The sequence below is a fragment of the Pongo pygmaeus genome, chromosome 16 (genome assembly GCF_028885625.2).
Source record: "Pongo pygmaeus isolate AG05252 chromosome 16, NHGRI_mPonPyg2-v2.0_pri, whole genome shotgun sequence".
Lineage (NCBI taxonomy): Eukaryota > Metazoa > Chordata > Mammalia > Primates > Hominidae > Pongo > Pongo pygmaeus.
The window spans coordinates 68,969,339-68,994,133 of record NC_072389.2 but is presented as its reverse complement, the minus strand read 5'-3'; the positions used below and the strand labels follow the sequence as shown (position 1 = coordinate 68,994,133).

Genomic DNA, 24,795 nt, shown 5'->3' with positions numbered 1-24,795 from the left:
TTCCTCATTGTCTTGACTATTTTTTCATTTTTGCAGAGACAAGGTCTCACTATGTTGCCCAGGCTAGTCTGGAACTCCTGGCCTCAAGCAGTCCTTCCACCTTGATCTCCCAAAGTGCTGGGATTACACACGTGAGCCACTGCGCCCGGCCTCTCTTGACTTTTTGAAAACTCTGGAAAAGGGGGAAGCACAAGTCCCTGATCTGAGGAGCTGAATGGGCCTGGTGCAGGTGCTTCCCTTGGTTTACTTTCAGCTCTTAGAGAGGCTTAGGCAGTTGTTTGCTGGCCTCATTCACTTAACAGATATTGCAGTTTTTATGACCCTTAAGCGGTCTCAAGTAAACGTTGACCATCAGTTTTTAAAATTTAAGATTTCTCCAGACATCCTTCAAAGTATGGCTTTGTTCTGGGCCTCCTAGCTTTGTGGCCTTTGCCCAGGACTTCTGGCTGGATGAAGCCCACATCTTGTGAGCTCGGTTTTTAGCCAAAAGCAGATCTTGGATATTGAATCCTAGAGCTGGAGGGAAAGTCTCTAAGGGGTCAGATGATCTCTGCCTTTATAAACCAAGAATCCAAGGTCAGGAGAGGGAAAGCTGGATCATAGGTGTGCCCTGGCTAGAACTGGGAGCCTCTGCTTCCTGTCAGCGTGCCATGGTAGAGCCGGGGGGCTCAGTCAGTTCCCCTCCAAACACTCATCCTGTGCAGAAACAGGCCAGTGTGTCCCTGTAAGACAAGCCTCAGAGCACCACCTCCTGCCAGCAGCCTGCTGCCTCCTGGGGGGGATCTGGAACCCTGACCTAAGAGCCTGTGGCCCTGGTCTCTCTGCCGGCACTGGGGCTCCTGTGCAGACCAGTGCAATGTGGTGACAGGTCAGCCTCCAGCCAGGGAGCAGCGTCCTGCCCCAGTGGTGAGGTTCTGTTCTCTCCCACCACCTTTACCTGCAAGTGACCATTTGCTGCCTTGGCCAAACCTTAGAAAGAGTTAGCATTCCAGGAGTTGAGGGATGTCTGTGATCTAATGGAGGCTGTGAGGGCATAGATAATCCCAAACCATATCTGGGTGGCTCGGGAATACAATCAGGCTCCCATCAGCCCTGGCTCACCCATTCCCTGGATATGCCTTGGGCTTCTTGACCTTTGCCTTTGCTGTGCCATGCCTGCCAATGGGAATATTCTCCTTAACGGTTGGAACCTGTGGCCCAGCTCAAAAGCTCTGTCTGCCACAAAGGGTGCCTGGCTTACCCACAGATAGACCTGGCTTGCTTCTTCCCAGTGCCTGGGATTTGTGTGTTGTGCCAGGCGCTCAGCTTTTCTAGCCCCCTAAGGATATGAGGATACCTCCCCCTATCCCCCAATCCCAAGAGGGTATTGGTCCCATTTTGCAAATAAAGAAACTGAGGCTCAGAGAGGTCATATCTTGTCAAAAGCTATGGATGGCAAGGCTTGGAGATCACTCAAGAACACCCCCTCAACCTCAGCTGCATGCCTTCTAACTAGGGCTGAGTCCCTCCAGGTAGGGCCTGGCCCAGCCCATGGCCAATACCCAGTAAATGCTTGTGAGATGAATTAGTTGGTGGATTAATTAAGCCTGGAGAGCTCTTTGTTATATGCTAACCTGAGTTTGAAAGGATTTTTGTTTTTTACTTTTTTTTTTTTTTTTTGAGATGGAGTCTTGCTCAGCTGCCCAGGCTGTGCAGTGAGTGCAGTGGCCCGATGCTCAGCTCACTGCAACCACTGTCTCCCGGGTTCAAGCGATTCTCCTATCTCAGCCTCCCAAGTAGCTGGGATTACAGGCACCCGCCATCATGCCCGGCTAATTTTTGTATTTTAGAAGAGACAGTTTTTCACCATGTTGATCAGGCTGGTCTTGAACTCCTGACCTCAGGTGATCCGCCCGCCTTGGCCTCCCAAAGTGCTAGGATTACAGGCGTGAGCCACCACACCCGGCTGTTTTTTACCTTTTAATTTAGTGGGGAAGGGGCACAGAGATTCCATGCCCTCCCTGGACACACCACCCTCCAGGAACCTCCATGCATGTAGCTATCTGGAAGCTCCAAAAGTGGTTTTGTAGATTAAGTGAGGTATTGCGCTCTGTTAAGTGTTTTGCTCATGCCTGGTGGTGGTGAACAGTGTCTGTTAGAAGGCAGAGTGGAGAGCCATGTGTCTTCATCAGTGCCCACCTTCTGGGGGCACCTAAAATGACCCTTCACTTCAGAACCCAAAGCTCCTCTGGCTAAGGTGGGGGCCAATTAGGGACCCTAGAAACAGCACTGGACACAGCTGCCAGCACTGCTTGAGTTCTGTGATCACTATGTCTTGGGATGCAGGGGAGCTACTAGGCATTGGAGGGTTAACTGGGAACTTAACCCTCACTACAAAAGAGCTTCCATGGGAAAGGGGGGGTCGTCGGGGAATGCAGGTTACCCCATTCTAGCTCAACCTATAGTGACCTCTGCTTTACATAATCACAATCCTTACAAGAACCCCAAAAGCAAGGTTCCCTTGTTATCCTTAGTACTCAGATAAGAAAACTGAGGTTTGGAGAGGGCCAATCTGTCCTTGGTCACAGGGCTAGAATGTGAGGGAAATGGGATGGAAACCCAGATCCATTAGATCCTGAAGCCAGGATCCTGTTGTTCTCCAGGCTAAGCCACCAATTTAGGACAAATAGAACATGCTGGAAATTGGGGCTTATTGGAGAAGATGAAAACAAAGGCCTGGGGTTTAAGTAGCTCTGTTGTAGACAAACATTCAACCCCCTGGAAGCCTGTGCTTTCTTTCAACAGTGTTCAGAGTAATGGGAGAAAAATTAGTTCCCAACAAGGCCTCTCCAGAGTGCAAAGCAATGGTGGGCAAACTGGGAAATCACCAAAAAGCAGCCTGCGTCTCACAGGCTAGTAGCAGGGTCCTGCCACTCCACTGCAGCTGGTGGTGTGACAGAGCTGGCTCTCCCGACACAGGGATTAGAAGGAATTATGCTGGGCCAGGGCTTACTGTGGCTACCCTGTTTCTGGAGTAAGCACTGCCCCAGCCCGGAGTCCTTTGGCAGTCCCCAGAAGGGCTGGGGTGGGACAGGGTGCTGCTTACCTGTCCACATGTTCTGCCTGGAACAAAATCCAGGGCCGCTGGGACTTCACCTATCATCTGTGCATGGCGCCCTGGTTCCTTCTGGGGGTGGGTTGGGCTGAGGGGGAACCTTCATCTTCCGTTTCTTCCTCACATTAATCTGTCCATCCACTGCTACCCCCATCCCTTACAATAACCAAACAAAGCAGGTGCAGATGCTTGAATTAACAAGAACGAAGTCTGGTAATAAAAAGCAAATTTATTACCCAAAACTAGGAAAGGGGGAAGTAGCCAGATTGCTATTTAAAGTAACTGCTTCAATTTTTAGTGGGGAAAGCAATTTTTAGGGGTTTTAAAAGGGAAGACTTGATAAGGCAGGCATGCAAGAAATGGGCGGAGTATGATGTCTGTGTGTTTTGTTCTGGTGGCGACCTCGGATTGACATTATTTTAACAATGGTCAGGTTGTTAATTAGCCATTTTGAAGTAATTTTTGGAGGTTTGCAGCTGGGTCTCCAGGCTTGGTCTGTCTCAAGATTAGCCCCTGAAACTTCTAAGACATCACACAATTAAATAGTAGCATACAGTTAGATAAATGAAAAGGGAGCATATCTGGTGAGAAAGGGGAGGGACGTGGAGTCTACTTTAAGGCTAAGGAGAAAGACTTTTGAGTTGCCTCAAGGTTATATCTTGAAACCCAAGAGAATGGGAAAAAAAGTTTAAAATGCATGTCGAAGTTAAGCTGCGGGCTGCATTGCTTCTCTGATACCTGCTACTCAGCTTCCCTCCTCATTCAATCTGCTCCAGCCACTCTGATCTCCTTGCACATGAGCCATGCCTGTAGCCCGCGGCGTCTGCACTGACTGTTCCTCTGCCAGGAGTGTCTATGCCCCCTGGCTCACTTCATGCCTCAAATGTCATCTTCTCAGTGAGGCTTACATTGGTCAACCCGTTCTCAGAGGCTTCACCCCCCAATCTCTTGCCAGCAATCCCTAATAGCCCTTGTTACAGCCTGCACTTTTTTCCAAATACTTTCTACCTTTTTTTTTTTTTTTTTTTTGAGACAAGAGTCTCTGTCGCCCAGGCTGGAGTGCAGTGGCACGACCTCGGCTCACTGCAAGCTCCGTCTCCCTGGTTCACGCCATTCTCCTGCCTCAGCCTCCTGAGTAGCTGGGACTACAGGTGCCCACCACCACGCCCGGCTAATTTTGTGTGTTTTTTTAGTAGCGACGGGGTTTCACCGTGTTAGCCACGATGGTCTCGATCTCCTGACCTCGTGATTTCGCCCATCTTGGCCTCCTAAAGTGCTGGGATTACAGGCGTTGAGCCACCTGGTATCTAAGAGGGCCCTTCTACCCTCTTATATACCAGGTACCTGTTGTCTCTTCCCCCACTAGAAGGTAAGCTTCATGAGAACAGAATTTGTCTTTTTCCTTGCTGTCTCCCTATTTGAGCAATGAATTAAGGAACCTGTGAGTAGGGATCAAGCTCCTCTTTCACACAGAAGAAACACCTGGCCTGGGATGGGTGAAGGGCTTTGTCGCAGCTGGCGCTGGGTGGAGCCAGAGTGTGAACAGCGCCCATCACAGTGCTCCTCGCCTCTTCCACCCACCCAGAATTCTCCCCAGTGACCCAGGAGCAGGCGGCTGCCGGGGGGCCGAGAGCCTTCACTAAATGTGACACATCAGTGACTACAACCCTGAAATTCAAATTGGAAGCCCAGGCTTGTGCTCATGTCCAGCAAATCCAACAGGTGAAAAATCTAGCTTGTCAGCTTATTATGGTTCCATTATCAAAAGCTTAGCCAGGGCTGCTGGTTTTGTTTTTAAATGTTTAGTTTGAGGCTTTTTTTTTTTTCTTCCAAATCATTTCTTTTTCCCTTATGATATAAGAACAGTAGAAAATATGGGTAACTGCAGTTTATGTAAGCATTCAACAATTGGGAGCGAATTTTCTACAATCGCTAGTGCGGTCACTGCGGGAACGCATCCGCCCCAGGAAAGGTGGGCGGGCAGACGCGCGTGCGGGCAAAACCGCAAGGAGGAGCGGCTCGGTGGCTCTTTCTGCCCCTGCGCTCCTGCTTCACCGAGATCACTGCCGGGGCCCCTGGAGGTGGCGGTCCCCAGGACACTCCGGGAGCCGGCCGGGTCTCGCTGGGTCGCTCCGCCCGGAAGCTCCCCAGACCCCTGCGCGCGGCAGCCCTGGCCCCCGTCACCCCCGCGCGCAAGGCGGCGAACTCCAAGTGGTCATGTCCTCCCCACCGAGGTGATTTCGATCCAACGGCGATCGGAGTCCCCGAGGACGGTGCAGGCGCCTCCCGCCTCCGTGGGGAGCGCGCAGGAGAAAGCCTGGGGTGGAAGCAAGAGGGGAAAGGTGGCGGTGTTGAGTAAGAACCAGCCGAGTGTTTTCCAAATATCCATTTAATCTTGCGTTTATCCTATGTATAAAATCGTAACGTGAGGTAGGCTTTCTTATCCCCACTGTGCAGACGGGGAAAATGAGGCTCAGAAGATGCGGTGGTGGTCTGAAGGTGGAAGAGCTGGGTTCGAAGCCAGGACGGTCTGGGGCTGGGCTCCTTCCCCGGGGGCCGCGGCGGGGCGGCGTCTAGCGCGGCAGCAGCTTGCCGAGGGCCGCGGCGGACGCGCGCGAGCGCGGGGGCTGGTCGGGCAGCATGGCGGCGCTGTGTTCTGCCCGGAGGGCCAGGCGCGGGCACGCGGCGCGCAGGCGGCGCAGGCCGGCCGCGCTCACGTTGCGGCAGAAGTCCACGTGCAATGTCTGCAGCGCGCGCCCGTCCGCCGCCACGGCAGCCAGCGTGCGGTTGGTGACGCGCGCGCAGTTCTCCAGGCGCAGTGAGCGCAGGCGTGGGCAGCAGCGCAGCAGGCGCGCCAGGCAGTCGTCGGTAACGTGGCCGCAGCCCGACAGCGTGACGGACGCCAGGTTGGGGCACCTGTGAGGAGAGTGCGGTGATCCGGGGCTCACTGGCTTGTTAAAGCCACCCAACCGCCCCGGGGGAGTGAGTGGACTCATTTACCGAGGAGGACTCGGGCCCTGCGAGGTGAAGACACTTGGCCGCGATGACACTGCAGGGTTCCAAGTCGGCTTTCTGGCCTGCCCATTTTCCCTGCTCTTTCTGCCCCTGCACCCCACCGTACCTTCATCTGCATGGGTTCTTGGCTCGTAGCCTTGGGAGCCCCTAGTGGAAAGCCCCGACCCCGGCCCAGCAGAGTCCTGGGGCGGCTGTGGACAGAGGGAATGCCGGTTCCAGGAGCCACAACCCTTGACTCTTTGTTTCGCTCTGGACGTGCTGCCTTGCAGGGGAGCGGTGCGTGGCGATTGCTCCAGTCTAGCTTCAAGCTGAGGCCCCTGAATGAGTGGGAAGAGGGATTTGTTTCCTTGGAGGTGGCCTAGTGACAGGCCCATTCCAACCCTCGAGGCGGTGGGGGCAACGCGTTAGCATTGAGTCCGGGTTCAGCTTAGTAGACTAGAGCTGTTCCTGCATCCCCTGGGCCACCAGCCTGGAAAAGGGCAGGGTTCGGAGGCAGCTAGAGGCAAACCCTGAGCAGGTACAGTCACGGACACCCACCCAGGTCACTTGCCAGAAAGCTTGGGGGACCCTCTGCTGCAGCCTCACCAGTCCCTCCCAGCAAAAAAAAAAAAAAAAAGATCTTGAGCCAAGTTAGACTTGGCTTATCGCCGTGTCAGTCACTCACAGATCCTTCGTTTCCTCTGCGTGGGGGGAATAATGTCTACCACTGGGGTGGTGAGGAGCCTGCAACGGGGCCTTCCACAGGCAGTCCTAACCCGCTTTCCCTGGAAACAAACGGGACCAGCCTGCTTCCAGTTTAGAAGGACAGACTAATGGGCCGGGGCCTTGGCTCCCCGCAGCCAGAGGGAGCTAGGGTCTGGGCTGGGGAAGCGTTTCCCTTTCCCTGCCAACCTCCCCCGCAGCTCCGTGACTGCCCCTGGCTGGGCCCACTCAGCTCCTTTGTGCCTGGGGTGGGAAGTAAGGAACTAAAATATGCTGGGTGCAGCCAGGTGTCACACTGAGCCCGGGCCTCCTTCAGGTTCCTGTGCCTTCGTTAGTCACCCCGTCAATCTCTGCACCCCCAGTTTTGTACGTGAAGAAAGTGGCCCCGGGAGCTCAAGTGACTGACTGGTGACTTATTTGCTGTCAGACCCAGGACAGATGTCTGAACCTTGCTGGGCGTCACTTCCTCATTTGTCAAGTGTGGGAGGAATTGTTACCTTCAAGGTGGTTATAAGGATTAGGTGTTTAAGCCTCAAAGGTGTTGGGTGATCTTTTCCTCTAAGAATCTTTGGAATAATTCTGCTACAGGGAAAAAACAAAGAGCGGACTGTCCCCCTGCCCAGCCATCCTCAGCCATTCCTCCCGACCTGAGCTGAGTGCCAGAAGAACCAGATTCAGTAGACGTTCATCAGTACCTACTATGTGCCAGGTGCCACTGTGTCATTTAATCCTCTTACCCTGCCGGATAAGAAAAATTTAGCACATTTTATAGAAGAAGAAATGAGGTTGCAAGAGTTTAAGTATTTGAGCTGGGGTCACATGGTTGGACGAGCTGGGCGGCTCAGCAGAGTGCTGACAGCAAAGCCCTTTGCTCTGTATGTGACAGCAGGGCCCCTTGCTTGATCAGTACAGTGGCCTGGGAGGTCCACTTCACACCTTGCAGGTTTGGGGCATTAAGCTCTGTTCTCTTACAGTAAGAATGGAACAACTTCAGGACATGTTGTGCCATTCGCCTCCCCCCAACCCCCACCCATATCACTCTAGTCTAATTCCTGGGCCTTGTTAAGCCCATCAAAATAGCCTTGTCCAGTCGGGGCCCAGCCCCAAGTCCATCTTCTGTTTTCTTCCTACCAGCTTAAAAGAAAGGTGGGGTCACTATGCTGTTTCCCTCCACTGCTGTGATGCGGCCAGCAAATGGCAGCTCCGAACTTGGGTGGCAGTAAACTGGCTGAGTCTAGTTTTCCATGAACAGCCAGGCCCAGTTTGTTACATGATCAAGGGAGTGTTTCTCTCAAAGGCAGCACGGGACTGGCAGAAGTTCAGTGAGAGGCTGGTTGAATAGCTCCGTGTTCTTGCCTGGGCCGCTCTACCCATGAGGCTGGGACCATGGAGGGAGCCTAGCCTGGTGGTTCAGCGTCTATGTCTGTGTCTGGGGTGGGGGTTAGCAGATAAACACAAGATGTATTTGGGACATACTTATACTAAAATATTATTCACTGTTTATCTGAAATTCATATTTAACTGGGCAGCCTATGTATTTGCTAAAATCTGGCAACCCTAGACTGGAGAAATCATACCACCTCGTGGAGCATCAGTTTGCTAATTTGAAAAATTAGGCTAAGCCACCCTCCTTAGGAATACTGCGTAAATCAGTAATTCATCTACTCCTGGAGTCTGGTTTGGCTCAGCTGACCCGAGCACCCTGGCTCCTCCACCTCTGGCTCCCCACCCTCTCTTTCCTCCGCAGTTTCCCAGGCCTTGGGGGCTGCTTGCTAGGCCTAATGGAGGGGGAGCTGATTGCTGCATCTGGAAGTCTTTTCCCAGAGCCTGACCTTGAAAATCCAGGCCCAGCTGGACCCACCCAGCACTTAATGACTACCAGTAAGGAGGCCCCACTTCTTGGTGTTTGCATGAAGCAGCCCAGGACCTGTGAGGCTAAGAGGAGGATTAGCAATTGTTTCCCTCATGATTTTATTGTCTCCTGGGGACCCTGCTTTGGGCGGTCTGGATGTCTGCCTTGGGCCTAGTTTGAGGCGCCCCAAAGGTGGAGCCATCTTGGTCTCATTATTTGCTCTTCCCTGCCCCCCAAGAGGGAAGCCAGAGCTAGCGGGGCCAGCACTGCTCAGGAGGCAAGGTGGCCTACCTGTCGCACACCCGGAGGAGGAAATCATTGACCAGGCTCTCGTGCCGGCTGCAGATGCTTCTCTGGAAGGCACTCTTGAGCCAGTCCTCAATGCTGCACACCTGCACGCGGCTGGAGTGCCAGCAGATGGAGAGGCTGCGGAGTGCCGGGCCCAGGAGGAAGTTGTCCTTCTGGAGTTCAGTGAGGGAACGGAAGTGCAGCAGGGACCAGAGTGCGGGGTCCTCAAACACGTCGTGGAGCTGGGAGCAGGTCCTGGCAAGGCTCTTCCTGCTGTCCTTGTCTAGGAAGGAGAAGAGGTGCAGCAGGCACTCCCGGTTGAGCTGGGTTATGTGCATGGTGGGCAGTGGCCACATGTGAGTGCAGCTGCAGCCGGGGGACGGCTGACCTGCCTCCTCTCCTCCTCCCCTGCTTTGGGCCAGTGGACATATATGGTTGAGGAATGGTGTTTATTTTTGGCTAACAACTGGTGCTGAAGCTCTGCGGAGGGGTGAGGGAAGAAAAGCCAGGACCCAGACATATGTGCGGCAGTCTGTGGTTCGGCTTAGGTTCAGAGGGATTGGAGGTCCTGGCAGAAAAGGAGCCTATTGAAGTTACTTTCCTTAAAAGGGATTTTTTTTCCCTTTAGCTGACAATGGTGTTTAGCAGTGAGCACTTTTGGCTTTTCTCAAGGCGTTTTCATTGGCGGTGGCCGCGGCCAGGCCAGCTCTGTCTGGCTTTGCAGTCTGTACTTATGGGGAAGGAGTCTAATTGTAAATGTTAACTGTTTTGATTTTCTAGTACATCAGTGTGAATCTTTTGCTCCACGCTTACTAGGAAGAAACCTGTTGCGTATGGAGAGCTAAGGGTGAAGTTGTGAGCAGAGTCCATGGCTGCTGCCTCATTCCTGTTATTTTTGTGCCATAGAGTAATTGTCTCCAGGCTAGGCTGGTTGGCCTTCAAGTCCTGCTGCCTGCCACTAGGCAGGGGGATTTTCCTGGGCCTCCCCAACAGCTAGATTTTTACCCTGAGTTGTTTCATAAAAGATTTTACTGAAGTAGCTGCTTTCCAAAGTTGTGTGTCTGTTTTATGTTTTATTGGTGCTTTGTTGTTGTTGTTTTTGTAGTTTTGGTCAAGCAGTACTGTCTGTGTTTTAAATTTAAATTTACTTGGCTTTACATTTTCTCACTGATAAGGCCTTGTACTATGTATAACCTGTATTTCCCAAAATGTCAGGATGGATGAGGTAGCTCTTAATGTGAAACTGCTTGAAACAATTTTAAGTTCAATATTTTAGTCCGTCTTTGCCTTTAAGTTGACCACACACCATCCGCTCTATGAGTGCCCTCTGTTCCCTCTTGGAGAAGCCAGTGGGCCACCCCTGCCCTCCCTGACTCAACTCTAGGCAAGGTGCCTGGAGGTACTATCCGTGAAGCTTCCCCTTCCTGAGTACCCGAGGCCTCACGATATGGCAGACCCTTTTCCTCATGCTGCTTCACTCCCAAACCCAGGACCCGACCTTAACTCCCTTGCTTTGAATCCCAGTCGTCGTTTTTTGGTTTGCTTGGGGGATGCTGATACGGTGCAGCTGTATAGGCCACAGTCTGCCTAGGCAATAGTGAGAAGAGAACGGTTTTTCCTCTGCCAGCCCAGGGACCACCACCTCAGTGGTTACTTCTGTTTGTTCTCCCATTTGGAATAAGAGGGAATGGGAATCCATGTGTTTTCCCATAGACTCAAATGAAGCAGCCTATGCTGAACCCACTTCTGGAACTAAGGTTTGGTCAGGGCTAGTGCAGCTTTGCCTTTAAAGGCAGAAGGCAGTCAAGCAAAGAAGAAAGTAGCCATTGTCAGTGGCTTTCCTGAGAAGCCAGCCTCAGCTGGTGCCCCTGTACCTCCATTACTCGACCATGCCAAGATGAAGTGCAGTGGGGGGTTCTCTTAAAAACAAACCAAGGAAGTCAAAAGGAAGCATTTCCCAAGGAAGGGGAGCAAGCTACTGCTGCTATTTCAAGCTCATCAATGTAGTGCTGAATTATAGCTGACACCCTAATTTAGGCTCTGTCTAGGTGTACTTCTCCACTTAAAATGGATGCTGCAAAACCACAGGTGGTGTTATTAGCCGCATTAGCTCCACTTTCCCTCCTCAGTCCTCCTCAAACCAATGCTTTTCAGAGGGTTTGACCCTTAGGAATAGGTAGTTCTTTCCACTTCTTGCAAGGCCAGAGTGGTACTTGTGCCTTCCACTGAGTAAGAGTCACTGTGCTTCAGCGTGGCTTCCAAGTTGCACTACTGCAGCCCGGCTGGAATGGCAAAAGATTGGCAGGGAGAACATTTAGAGCCTTGCCCCTCTGCTGTTCCTTCAGGCTGTAGGAAGCATCCTAGACTACCAGGGCGGGGGGAATGTGCTCCTGCATGCTGCAGAGGGTCTGAGGCACAGCCCAGGAGGTGACGAAGCTCTGCCCCTTTGGCCTTGTCCGGAGCTATGCTGTTTGTTTGGCAGCAGTGACAGCAACCACGCAGCCTCTGACCAGCACAGCTGCCAAAAGAGAATGTGCCCTGCAGAACAAGGATGCATAACAATTTGAGCTTCAGGCATCTGTGTCTTCAATTTTAGAAGACTGACAATAACAGGCAAAGGATGACTGTGGAAACAGGGTTCTGTCTGCAGGAGGCATGGGGGCAGGGAGGTAGTCTATAGGAACTTCCTGTAAGCAGGACGTTTAGTTAACAGCACTTATTTGCCTGTTTTACCTTAAAAGATATCCAATATCCTTTGCTCAGAGCCCCAAAACTGGTGCTTCAGGGTAGAGTCTAGCTCTAAAGGGGAAGGGAAGGGGCCTCATTTTTATAAGATCAGTAGTCACAAGAGACTGAGGGTGATTTCATTGGGCAAGGCTGAGTGGGACCTCAGGCACCTGACTGCAGGCACTAATCTCCGGGCCATCACTTTGCCTGTACAGGTCACTTCATCCTGGCCCAGCTACAGCAGCTCCAAATCGTGGGGACTCTGTAAGAGCTTGCTACCTGCTGACTGAGGAGGCCCACGAGTCGAGTAAGTACATCATCATTTATGTGGCTCTACTGAAAAAAGGTGTTCAGAAATAAGTCAAAAGGAAAGAGAACAGACTTTTAATGATACTTTTTAAAACAGTTCAGGTTGGTGAAGCAGAAAAGGGATGTGATTACAATTTAAATGAATCAGTCACTTGCACAATTAATCCTCTTGGCATCATACAAACTGGGTTTTAATGGCAAATGATGACATCACAGCATGACCAACGCTCATGGAAGGCAGCCTAGAGTCCATCACGCTCACACCTGAGGGGGAAGGCATTGCACCCACTGATGAGACGCAGAGACCTGGGACTACAGATGACACCACATGTCCACTCCTCCTTCCTCGCCTTCCTATGGCTACTCCTAGTCACCTGGGACCCAGGCCTTGGCTGCAGGAACAGACATTTTCTGTGGGCTTTTCCAGGGCCCAAGTGAAGAGGCCACTTCAGCAACAGAGGGTACACGAGAGAGTTTAGGGGCTGGTGGAGATTAAAGTGGGATAAGTGTATCTAAATAGACTTATGTACACTAAACCAATGAAGGAGAGGTTTGGCTTTAAGAAATAAATATGTCCCCAACCCCAGAAACCAAGCTGCTGAGTAGGTTCCACAGGCGAGATACACATTTAACACTCACCCCGGGCCAGTACACTTGACTGGTTTAATTCTAGTACATTTGTCATCACTATACACTGAGTAGAATACAGTGGATAAGCAAAGGTTTCTCCACCATGGAGAGAGATTTGTGTTGCCACAAACTGTTTCTATCACCCACCTGTGTGGGAGGACTTCTGAGAAAGTTTTCTTGTTCCAAGGAGCCATGTGACTCAGTGCGAGGCCCTGCTTCAGCAGAAGCTCTGAGCGAGAAGCCACATATATTGCTGGAGACAACATGGCACAAGGGAAAAGCCCTGAAGCGGACAAAAGATCAGCTTTCCAAATAGGTGTGGTAAGGCTACACAGTTAAAAATGAAAATACAAATAGGCACATTTACATCACTGGTGTTCAAGTACACAATTGAGATGGATCCAATCACTTTTCTAAAGAATCTTCATACCGTTCAAACGTTTCTGTTCAAGTAAAACCAACCAATAAAAACAAATTCAGAGAGAAGACGTGTTCATCTCTTAAGCCAACAGCATCACTTGTCTGAAGACCACTCTGCCCGACAGAGTAGTCCAACATGTTGCTAAAGTTCCATTTGGTATAAAAATACAGCTTTTTTTCACCATCAACTCTGCCCAGGCCTTTACTGTTTAACACCTGCCCATTCAGAGAGACTGAAGATGAAGTATCAATGTTAAGAGGTTACAGCTGTCTACCTTCTAAGCAAAAGAGCCTGGATTCATAGGAGATACTTTGCAAGATCAAAGGAGACTCACATTTCAGGTTGAATTAGATGTGATGTTAATGTGTGATACATCAGATCAGGTGGAGCTGTCATTTTTGTAGATCAGAACTCGTCAAATAGCAGAGTTTCATACAGTTTAACCTAATATAATTTAGCATTGTAAATTAATTTAAGCACACATCTCCCTATTATCTTTTAGGACTCGAAGTGGTAAGACCTAAACATGATGGCAAAGCTTTATTCTTTGGAGTGAAAATTTAGACCAGCACTGTCCTACGCCGTATGTGGGTGTTGAGCACTTGAAATGTGGCTAGTGTGACTGAAGGCACTGAGTTTCTAATTTAAATTTCAATCACATGTGGCTAGGGGCCATTGTACTGGATGATATAAGTTTACACATAATTGCAATTTGCTCCCTGTCATGTTAAAGTGTTCAGCAGATGTGTTCTGGGAAGATGTGGGATTTATCCAGTTAATGTTAAAATGGAAATGGAGCTACATCTGCTCCCACAACTTCAGATATCCAACCTGAGGGAAAGCCCCCAGACTGTTTTTACATCATAAACAAACAAACAAACAAAAAGGTCAAGATGTTTTTAATAGAACAGGCTGGGCGTGGTGGCTCATGCCTGTAATCCTAGCACCTTGGGAAGCCAAGGTGGGTGGATCACTTGAGCCCAGGAATGCAAGACCAGCCTGGGCAACATGGCGAAACCACATCTCTAGTAAAAATATTAAAAATTAGCTGGGTGTGGTGGTGCCAGCTACTTCGAGGCTGAAGTGGGAGGATAGCTTGAGCCTGGGAGGTTGAGGCTACAGTGAGCTGTGATCATGCCACTGCACTCCAGCCTGAGGGACAGAGTAAGACTCCATTAAAAAAAAAAAAAAAAATTGCCAAAAAAGTCTCGTTGGCTTAACACAAGATACATGTTGTCCCTTGTGGAGAATTGGTAGGGTATGTCTACCAACCCCCACCCCCCAAACCAAAAAAAAAAACAACCAAAGCACTGCCTTAGAACACTTGTAGAAACCACAACTGCTTTCTTTAAATGGGATTCTGGTTCCAAATTTGAATCTGAGTTAAATCTATTTATTTTTTAAAAACACAACTGGCTGGGTGTGATAGCTCATGCCTGTAATCCCAGCACTTTGGGAGGCTGAGGCAGGCGGATCACCTGAGGTCAGGAGGTTGAGACCATCCTAGCCAACATGGTAAACCCCCATCTTTACTAAAAAAAAAAAAAAAAAAAAAAAAAAATAGCCAGGTGTAGTGGTGGGCGCCTGTAATCCCAGCTACTCGGAGGCTGAGGCAGGAGAATTGCTACTCGGGAGGCTGAGGTTGCAGTGAGCTGAGATCGTGCCACTGCACTCCAGCCTGGGCAACAGAGAGAGACTCTTGTCTCCAAAAAACCCCAAAAAACAAAACGAAAACTCCACTTACTCAAACTGAGAATATTTTCAACTTGTCCTATCAGGATAGGCCGATGAGAAGTGTTAAAACCCAGAGCAGCGAAGATTCTAAATTTCCTCCTGTGGAAGCACACACCCCAGTGATAAACTGAAGTGCGGGTGATGATCCAAGTAAATCCCAGAGGTTCATACCTCAGACTTGGATGCCAAACACAAGCAGTAAGTCTAAAATGGACATGTCGTGACTTCCAGTGCTACAACTAAGGGGGAATGAGATACTGATTCAAAAAGGAGGCAGACGCCATGGCTTTACCTCACTGGTAACACCTATACCATGTCAGTGAGTCACAGCATTTTTTTTTAAACATTACATGTATTTGGTCTTTACTCCCATCTTACCTCCCCGCAAACAAGTACACCCCAAAACCAAAAAAAAACAACAAACAGTAATTCTTGTATTTGCAGGAGAAGTACAACTGAACCAACAAATTTATTTAGTTAGTGCTGATAAACAGCAGCCTCGAGAGACAAGCAGTAATTACCTGGTCTACTTAATGATGCCTTTTGTTATATTTTACAGGCAAAAAGAATGATTCCTCAGCAGTCATTGTGAAATTTTGTGGGCCACAAGTATTGTGCACACATGATCCTTGATTTAGAGTCAACCTGATGTCCATTACAGCTGTGGAAAGGCAGCAGGCAGTTGTGTCGCTCTTCACAATAAGGAACATATCTTGCTTTCAGCATGTGAGAGGAACAAAAGCATTGATGTAAATGTGCCTCAAAGTGAGAACTGAAAACATTAACACAAAATAAAAAAGTCAAATAAGACTAAGTTCTTAAAACTACATATAAAAATTGAATTATTACAACTAAAGCAGCAAATCAAAACGTCTGCTGAGGTTTTCTAGTAGAACAACAACAAAATTAGTTGGTGCCCATGTTCAGTAAGTCACTACCATTGACAAAACTAAACCCAAAATAGGAAATTGAAAAGTGCATAATGAAATTAAATCTTGGATCAAGTATTTGTGGAAAACTGGAAATGTTTCTCTGGTATGGTTGGTGAATGATGATTTGGAGGAGGTATTAAAGTTTATCCGATCCAGCTTTGGCCTGGCGTTCCACGTAGAAAAGGATGTAGGCCTTCGCCTTCACCACAGTCTCCTCGTCAGTCAGTGTTACAGTACTGTCATTGAAGTGGAACCAGCGGCCTTCGTGAGTTGCGTATGCTGTGTAATGTCCAGAACCAACCCTGTAAAGGCAAAAGACCAAAGGAAAAAAGAACCTCAGAAATCACAAAAAGACCTGTACAACTATATAATGTTGGATTTAAATTTTAGTAAGAATACATCCTAGACTTTTGATTTAAGATGCTCGCTAAATTCATGTTTTTACCTTCCTCCAAACTGACCAGAAATCGAGGGTTTGCTAGAACACAAAGCAGATGGCCCTGGACTAATGGAGAAAACAGAGATGAGGAACTCTCAACCTAACAAGCACAGGTCAAGGCCTACGGAAACATGGAAAACTAGGTACCAGGTTTTCCCATCAGAATCTTAGGAAGAAAATAAGCTTAACAAAGAAGGGCACCCTCCTCTGACACCATGGCCATCGGGGGCTCTCCCCTGTCAGCATGACCCACCCACCCACTCACACACAGAACCCTGGAGTCAGTCCTCCAAGTCAGACAGAAGGCCTGCAGGTAGAACAGACCTTTGTAGGTGCCAGGAAAACCCTATTTAAATAATAAAGATCCATCCCATCATTTACTATGATTCCAAATAAACCACCAAAACCAAATTTTAAAAATAAGCCTTTTGCACGCCTACAAAATCACATTTTTGAGGGGAAAGAAATACCAGGAAGAGCAAGTAAGGCAATCAACCCTGAGGAATTGAATGCAGAAAACCTAAGAGAACTTTACATTTTTAAATTAGTGCTAATAGTTTCAAAAAGATAGTGCAATCATAAAACAAGAATAGGCTGTTATGAAAAAGTTGTCAGAAAAATGTGACTGATTTAATATAAATATTTTATGGAGGAGCTAATCTTTTATTTGGATACAGATGAAACCCAAATTGGTGATTTGGAAAAGTAGGCCATGGCAGTCTTTAGAAACAGAGACAGAAATCATTACAGTATTTAAGACATGTGGAAGAGAGATCCAGGAAATTCACTATGTATATAATAGGGGTACAGAGAACAAATGGTTTCAGACCTACAGTATAAAGAATTTTATGAGCTGAAGGCACCAAATTAAAAGTGTCCCTACCAACTACCAAGCAGGAATACACTCCAAGGAGAAAAAAGCTAGGTGCCTGTAAAGTAGTGAGAATCAGACTTGTCATTTATAACACTATGTGAGTGTAGACGTTACTTTATCTCACAGCTCTGCAGGAAAAGGATTTTCAACATGGATAGTCGTCTGCTCACATATAGTAGTCTTAAGTTTGAAGGTAAAATAGCCACTGTCAAACCAAAAACCAGAAGGTTAGACCCCTAATACAAACTTTCAGGGGAAAAAATTAATGTTTTTTAGCAAGACTTAAAATGAGTCTTTAAAGTAGATGACATGGAGTAAGTTATTCCAAGTAATTTCCCCTTTTGCCCCATTTAAATTTCAATTGGTAAACGAATAAGCAACTTTGGAGTTTGTGGACAAATAAGACTGGGTCCTAAATACTGGGTTCAAATGAACCATTCTTCATTTCACTTTTATTTACCTTCCCTTAAGCCTTCACAACATCATCTCAGGAGTACTCTTCCACACCAAAACTGAAGGAAATTTCACCTACTTTATCTGAATCCATTTTTTAGGGAGAACTATCAAGAGTGGCACAAAACTGCAGGTCACTGGGCTGGCCACCAGGTATTCCCACCCACCAGAAGCTGGCTGTTGTACTCACCCGGAACCATGGTGCACCACCACAGCGGCGAGGTCATACAGGCAGCTCTCTGGGCCACTGTTCTCAGGCTACAGAACAAGGAAGAAGGCACAGTGGTCAATGACATCGGTATCTTGATGACCTCTACCCTCTCCATGTGATGACAATCTTACCGAAGAGCCATTTTTTCACCATGCTAAAAAGGTAACCACCTTACCTCTAGTAAGTAGCATTTCATGTCTAGGCCTCTCAGTGGAAATTCTACATATGTATCAACTTTATTTCTTAAATATGCTGTCCAGTGAAATCTTTTCAAATGTAAGCATAGCACCTGGAGGACAGAGATGAGGTCAAAGATTGTGAACACCTAACTTACCTTTCAGTCAAAGTTTGATACTACTATCAGTTCAGTAAATAACATTTTAGCTGCCCTATCAATCATTCTTCCTCGCATACCTTATGCATTCATTCTGTAAAGGGTTCAGCTTTTACTGAAAACCCTAGAGACAAATACAGAACAGTTCACATAGTGTAAAGTTATAGACATGGTCTTAGCAGTCAAGCATTTTCCCCTTGAAACTGCTTCGTAACTCAAAATTCAACACTCACCTTGGGTAGTTTTTGAATCCAAAACTTTTTTGTGGACTTTTGTTTCTTTTTGCATTTATGGCACATATATAACTCTGTCTCATCAAGTTCTTCTAAGTCGGTAAAACTGCGAAGACAATCTAAACAAATAGATTTTGGCAGCATTAAAACAAGATGCCTTTTATAGAGGCAATGTACTGTAGAAAAAAGACCCAGGTTTAAAATCTCAGCTTTATTAGCTATACGACCTTAGAAAAGTTAACCTTTCTCAGTTGCGAACTGGAGACAAAAAATAATACCTACTTTGAAGAACTATTGTAAGGAAGAGAAATAACATGTGTAGAGCACCTGGCATCATGCCTGACATCTGGTGATGATCAATTGTGTTGGTTTTACTATTAATGAAAATTCATCTGGATAATTCTGATAAAATGGTTTCCTGATAAATTTAAAGTTTCAATTGTAGTTTTCTGTCAGTATGTTATACAGGACAAAGCTCCAAACTTATAAAAAAAAGTCAAATTTAGATCATTTAAAAATAAACATAGATCACAGAAGGCTACACTACCAACCTTCTCTGTCCAGACGCTGTACTCTCAGTTCCTAGATAAATCACAGCTACTTTTTTTTTCATTTAAAGATGTAATTGTGTAACCCAGGGCTTAGTAAACTACAGCCCTAAAACATCCAGCCAGCCACCTGGTTTTGTAAATAAAGTTTCATTGGAACACAGCCATGCCCATTTGTTTACATTATTGTCTGGCTGCTTTTACACTACACCAAACTGAGTCACTGGGGCAGAGACCTTATGTGGTGCAAAGCCTAAAACACAGTAAATCTTCACTTAATATCATGACGGGTTCTTGAAAATTGTGACCTTATGTGAAGCAATGATAAACCACTTTTTTCTCATCAATGTTATAACTAAACGTTAAAGGAAACTGTTATTGGAGGACCTGCTGTATGTCATTTTGCTTTAAACTTGCAGTTTCCAAGAACCTACTGATGACATTAAATGAAGACTTACTGTATTTACTCTCTGGCCCCTGTGCCAATTCCTGATGGAATCAGATAGTCATAAATCTATATAAAATGCACATTATTCTGTAGAGAAAAGTATGAATGCCTATGGACCCCACACTTGGATTTTCTCGAGTACTCAAGGAGCCAGGGTCTTGGTGCACGGCCTCTCCTAGAGTTGTGCAGTGGACAACCTGTGCGGCCATGTGCTTCTTACCAAAGATAATTCCCCTTCCTCTGCCCAGAAGTAGCCATTATCCTGACTTTTATGTTAATCATTTGTCTTTATAGAACATGTATGTATCTTTAAATAATATATTAAAGTTGGGTAGCAAGCAGAAACCTAGCTGTGTACAGAAGAGTGCTCTTGTCTCTGTAATCAAGTTTCCAAGCCATAGTCAGCCTTTGTGTCCGTGACAGTAGCAGACAGTGCCCCTTCAGGGTAAGTTATTGGAGGCAAGGTGTGGCAGAGGACTAGACAGTCTTGAATATGCCTTTGTTGCCTGATCCCAGTACCTAGAAGGCACATCCTATGCCTACCTCCCTGCAACTCAGTTCTCACTTCTTTGAGACTTTCTCAACCTCCAGTGGACAGTTACCATTCTTTCCTCAATTTCCCACGAATACTACATTGCCAACCTGCTCAACCTGCTATTTTATGTCAATGATGGGTCCTGGGAAAGGATGTATTATATTTTGACATTACATTTCCTGAAGCAAGTCTCAGACATTACAGCCAAACTTGCAAATAGAGTGATGCTGTTCTCAGGAGCCTCCCAAGTCCCACATCTCTGGCTACAAAGAGCACTGACTACACAGCAGACTGGCTGGCTGGCACTAATAATCCCTTCAGACTGATCACTAAGGTGCTTGTGAGCTCTGCAGCTGAAGTCATGGATGCTTTCATCAGCAAGTATTTGTTACATCATGTAAAAAGCTATGGCCTTGGCAGGGACAGCAGGGGTCATAGGGAGAATAAGAAATGAGGAAAGGAAACACAGAATTTTCCGCATTTAAAATCATCATTTGAACACTCAAACTAGAAAAAAGGAGAACTTCAATGTGACAAAGGCCATATATGAAAACCCACAGTGAATATCACACTCAATGGTGAAAGACTGAAAGCTTTTCCTCTAAGATCAGGAAGACAAGGATGCTCACTTTTGCCACTTCTGTTCAACATAATATTGGAAGTTTTAGCTAAAGCAATTAGGCAAGAAAAAAGCATCCAAAATGAAAAGGAAAAAGTATAATTATCTCTGCTGACAGATCACATGATCTCATGTAAAAAACTCTACAATTAAAAAAAAATTAACTACCTGAAAGCTATAAAATGTTGCTGAAAGAAATTTTAAAAGACATAAAGACATCCTGTGTTCATGGATAGGAAGACTCACTATTGATGTCAGTTATTCTATATTGATGTCAACTTCATCTATAGATTCAGTGCAATCTCAAACCAGTAAATTATTTTGGGATGGTGACAAAATTACTCTAAAGTTCATTATGGAATGGCAAAAGACCAAGAATAGCAATTACAACACTGAAGAAGAACAAAATTGAAAGACTGATATTACCCAACTTAGACTTATTACAAAGCTATAGTATCAAGACAATGTGCTGGTGAAAGAAAGAAAACAGATCAGTGGAACAGAATAGAGCACCCAGAAATAGACTCATATAAATATAGTCAACTGCCTTTGACAAAGGAGCAGAGACAATACAATGGAGAATGGATAGTCTTTTCAACAAATGGTACTAGAACTGGACATTCATATGCCAAAAAAAAAATTCTAGACACAGACTTTTATACCCTCCACAAGAACTAATAAAATGGATCAAAGGTATAAAACTTTTAGAAGAAAACATAGGAAAAAATCCAGATGACCTTGCATTTGGCAATGGCTTTTTAGATGCAACACCAAAGGCACAATCCATGAAAGAAGGATTTATAAGTTCGACTTCATTAAACTTAAACATTTTTGCTCTGTAAAAGATACTGTCAAGAGAATGAAAAGACAGGATACAAAATTAACACACAAAAATTAGCTGCATTTCTATACACTAACAATGTATTCATTGTTAGGTATTTCCAAAAAGGAAATTAAGATAATTCCATTTATAGTAGCATCAAAAAGAATAAAATACTTACTTAGGAATACATTTAAGGAGACAAAAGACTTATACCTGAAAACTACAAAACATTGCTGAAAGAAATTTTTAAAGACATCCTGCATTCATAGATTGGAAGACTTGATGTTGTTAACATGATTATTGAAATTTTAAAAGACATCCTGCATTCATAGATTGGAAGACTTGATGTTGTTAACATGATTATTACTACCCAAAGCAATCTACAGATCCAATGCAATTCTTCTCAAAATCCCAATAGAAATTTTTACAGAAATAGAAAACCCATCCTAAAACTCACATGGACTCTCAAGGAATCCTGAATAGCCAAAACAATTTTGAAAAAGAACAACAAAGTTATAGGACTCATACTTTCGATTTTAAAACTTACTACAAAGGTACAGTAATCAAAATAGGATGTCACTGGCATAAGGACAGACATACAGACCAGTGAAATAAACTCTTACCTATATAGTCAACTGATTTTTGACAAGAATGACAAGACTACTCAATGGAGAAAGGACAATCTTTTCAAAAAATGATGCTAGGGAAACTAGATATCTACATGCAGAAGAATTAAGTTGGACTCTTGTACCATATACAAAAATTTAAATAGATCAAAGGTCTTAAACATAAGTCTTAAAACTATAAAACTCTTAGAAGAAAATGTAGGGGAAAAGCTTCATGACATTAGATTTGGCAATGATTTGGTATGACAACCAAAGCACAGGCAACAAAAGAAAAAATAGATAAGCTGAACTTTATCAAAATTTAAAAATTGTGTATTGAGGGATACTATAAAGAGAAACCACAGAATGGGAGAAAAATATTTGCAAATCATGTATCTGGATAAGGGATTAATGGCCACGATATATGAAGAACTAAAACTCAACAACAAACTGATTCAAAAATGAAAGGACATTAATAGACATTTCTCCAAAGAGGCACAAATGACCAATAAACACATAAAAAGATGCTCAACATCACTAATTACTAAACTCAACAATGACAACAAACTGATTCAAAAATGGGGAAAGGACATTAATAGACATTTCTCCAAAGAGGCACAAATGACCAACAAACACATAAGAAGATGCTCAACATCACTAATTACTAGGGAAATGCAAATCAAAACCATAGTGAGATACTACTTCACAGTTACTAGGATGGCTGTTCTTTAAAAGACAAAAACAAAAGCAGAAAATAACGTGTTAGCTAGCAAGTGGAGAAATTAAAACCTTTGTACTGGCTGGGTGCCGTGGCTCACGCCTGTAATCCCAGCACTTCGGGAGGCTGAGGCGGGCAGATCACGAGGTCAGGAGATCGAGACCATCCTGGCTAACACAGTGAAACCCCATCTCTACTAAAAATACAAAAAATTAGCCGGGCGTGGTGGCGGGTGCCTGTAGTCCCAGCTACTTGGGAGGCTGAGGCAGGAGAATGGCGTCAACCTGGGAGGTGGAAGTTGCAGTGAGCTGAGATCACGCCACTGTACTCCAGCCTGCACGACAGAGTGAGACTCCGTCTCAAAAAAACAAACAAACAAACCATTGTACCTTGCTGGTGGGAATGTAAAATGGTACAGCCACTGTGGAAAAGTCTGGCAGTACTTCAGAAAGTTAAACAGAATTATGATTCAGCGATTCCACTCTTAGGTATATACCCAAAAGAACTGGAAGCAGGAAGTCAGATACTTGTACACCAGTGTTCATAGCAGCATTATTTATAATAGCCAAAAGGTAGGAACAACCCAAGTGTCGTCAACAGATGAATGGATAAACAGAATGTAGTCTATACATACAAGAGAATATTAAGCCTCAAAAAGGGAGTAAATTCTGAGACATACCTACAACATGGATGACCCCTGAAAATACACTAAGTTAAGCCAATCACAAAAGGATAAATATAGTATGATTCCACTTATATGAGGTGCCTAGAATAGACAAATTCATAGAGGGTACAATAAGAGTTACTGGGAACAAGAGAGGAAAAATGAGTTACTGTTTAATGGGTACAGAGTTTCTGTTTAGGATGACAAATTTTTACAAGTAGTAATAATGGTTGTATACTATATTTTGGGTGTGCTTAATGCCACTGAATTACACACTTAAGACAGTTAAAATGTTACATTTTATTCTATGTATATTTTACCACAATTTTTTAAAAAATTGTTTTAAGAGACAAGGTCTTCCTCTGTCACCCAGGCTGGAGTGTAAAATAGCTCACTGCAGCCTCAAACTCCTGGGCTCAAGCAATCCTCCCCAGTAGCTGAGATTACAGGCATGAGCCACTGTGCCTAGCTCAAGTTTTTTTTAATTGACAATGTCTGCTTGAAACTTTCACAGGCAAATAAGAAGGCAGGGAGAATATGACTGTGAGATACTGTCACTCCAGCCTCTCCATCCCATTAGCCAGATGGTTTTAAGATTCACCAGCAAGACATTGTTGCCCGTGCAACCTAGCCACACAACACTGAGAAGCAGAAATGCCTCAACAGCAGAGAAGCCTTTTTCCCCCCTATATTTAACCTGTACAGACCCACTTTCTGAAGGGGTCTCCCCATGTGTGGAAGTACGGGGTCATTCAGAGGGCTACTACTGAGTTGGCAGGTGGTATTCTAAATCTCCTTTAGTAACTATTTAGAACCTTTAATTCAGGAATTTGATACCCTGAGGAGCACTGATATTACTGAAAGAATATATCAACATTTCACAGTAACTCATCTGCATTTATGTGAAATGTGCATAAATACTAGACTGCTCTCTTGTTCCTTCTACCTGCCAGGCAAAGCCCCTGCCATCACCCTGCTCCTTTTCTGAAACCAAAGCACCTCTCGCAGCCTTCCTTCCTGTCCTCATCTTCTCTCCAACGCAAAAGAGGTTCTTTATGCCTTCTCCCAGCATCTTCCAGCATCTTCTTGCTTTCCAACATTTTCTTCCACCCTGCCTTTTTGAGTTGCTTAAACTTACAAGGTGACCATGTAGTGGTCTCCCTGCTGATTTATGCACAAGATAATGCAGAGTTAGTCCTTTTCATCTAAGACCACGTGAGATACCAAAAAGGAATAGACACAATCAGGTCAGGCCCATAAGATGATTCATAGAGAGGCAATATAAGCTGGGCCTGGTTTTTCAAACTCTCAGTTTAAAAAATGGTGGCGCTAACTGCCTTGAGAACCCCTCTCTGTTCTCCCTGCTGGTACTGCCTGCCAAGAGGTGGGGACATCCTCACGATCACAGACGAAGCAGAAGGTAAGGAGACCGGTGTGCCCAGTGGGGCCTCCTGGGGAGTTCCCCTAAGAAAGTGCTATTATAGTGAACCCTAGTTGGATTAGTAGAGAACAATCTCCGCTACCACTATCGTCTCTTCATGGGTTTTAAAAAGTTACTTGAGCATCCCCAGAAACCTAATGCCTATT

At 45.8% G+C, this 24,795-nt stretch overlaps 3 protein-coding genes and 1 long non-coding RNA gene across 20 annotated transcripts in view; 2 read left to right on the top strand and 2 right to left on the bottom strand.

Moving 5' to 3' along the window:
• The window catches only part of HERC1 (HECT and RLD domain containing E3 ubiquitin protein ligase family member 1), a 311,831-nt gene extending 294,121 nt beyond the window's left edge, over nucleotides 1–17,710 (top strand). Inside the window, exons 78-79 of the mRNA XM_063652260.1 lie at nucleotides 11,894–11,985; nucleotides 17,572–17,710. Coding sequence (XP_063508330.1) covers nucleotides 11,894–11,968 — 75 coding nt within the window. The 3' untranslated portion in view covers nucleotides 11,969–11,985; nucleotides 17,572–17,710. The remainder of the gene's footprint in view (nucleotides 1–11,893; nucleotides 11,986–17,571) is intronic.
• On the bottom strand, nucleotides 4,968–9,355 carry FBXL22 (F-box and leucine rich repeat protein 22). Of its 4 annotated transcripts, none has more exons than XM_054450102.2 (3): nucleotides 8,955–9,355; nucleotides 6,095–6,426; nucleotides 5,468–6,010 (listed from the first exon to the last, which is right to left on the bottom strand). In XM_054450102.2, the coding sequence occupies exons 1-3, from the start codon at nucleotides 9,305–9,307 to the stop codon at nucleotides 5,808–5,810; spliced, it is 888 nt and encodes a 295-aa protein (XP_054306077.1). In that variant the 5' UTR covers nucleotides 9,308–9,355; the 3' UTR covers nucleotides 5,468–5,807. The 4 variants fall into 4 exon arrangements, with proteins under 4 accessions (XP_054306078.1, XP_054306077.1, XP_054306076.1 ...); XM_054450101.2 differs by having other exon boundaries at nucleotides 6,216–6,426; XM_054450103.2 differs by lacking the exons at nucleotides 5,468–6,010; nucleotides 6,095–6,426 and adding an exon at nucleotides 4,968–5,411.
• USP3 (ubiquitin specific peptidase 3) overlaps nucleotides 12,047–24,795 on the bottom strand; it is a 92,692-nt gene continuing 79,943 nt past the window's right edge. For all 14 annotated transcript variants that reach the window (XM_054450093.2, XM_054450092.2, XM_054450099.2 and 11 more), the window contains 4 exons: nucleotides 18,249–18,367; nucleotides 17,857–17,970; nucleotides 17,661–17,728; nucleotides 12,047–16,006 (listed from right to left, as the gene is read on the bottom strand). In XM_054450093.2, coding sequence (XP_054306068.1) covers nucleotides 15,841–16,006; nucleotides 17,661–17,728; nucleotides 17,857–17,970; nucleotides 18,249–18,367 — 467 coding nt within the window. In that variant the 3' untranslated portion in view covers nucleotides 12,047–15,840. The remainder of the gene's footprint in view (nucleotides 16,007–17,660; nucleotides 17,729–17,856; nucleotides 17,971–18,248; nucleotides 18,368–24,795) is intronic.
• The window catches only part of LOC129013637 (uncharacterized), a 51,815-nt gene continuing 44,827 nt past the window's right edge, over nucleotides 17,808–24,795 (top strand). The window contains exon 1 of the long non-coding RNA XR_008494045.2: nucleotides 17,808–17,843. This is a non-coding gene — a long non-coding RNA (uncharacterized LOC129013637). The remainder of the gene's footprint in view (nucleotides 17,844–24,795) is intronic.

What these genes read in the sequence shown, in the direction of transcription:
- FBXL22 (XM_054450101.2), bottom strand. Translation starts at nt 9,307, where the DNA reads ATGTGGCCACTGCCCACCATGCACATAACCCAGCTCAACCGGGAGTGC. An exon ending in CTCCTCCGGGTGTGCGACAG is followed by an intron (nt 6,427 to 8,954) that starts GTAGGCCACCTT and finishes CCACTCATTCAG; the next exon opens with GGGCCTCAGCTTGAAGCTAG. An exon ending in AAGAACCCATGCAGATGAAG is followed by an intron (nt 6,011 to 6,215) that starts GTACGGTGGGGT and finishes CTCTCCTCACAG; the next exon opens with GTGCCCCAACCTGGCGTCCG.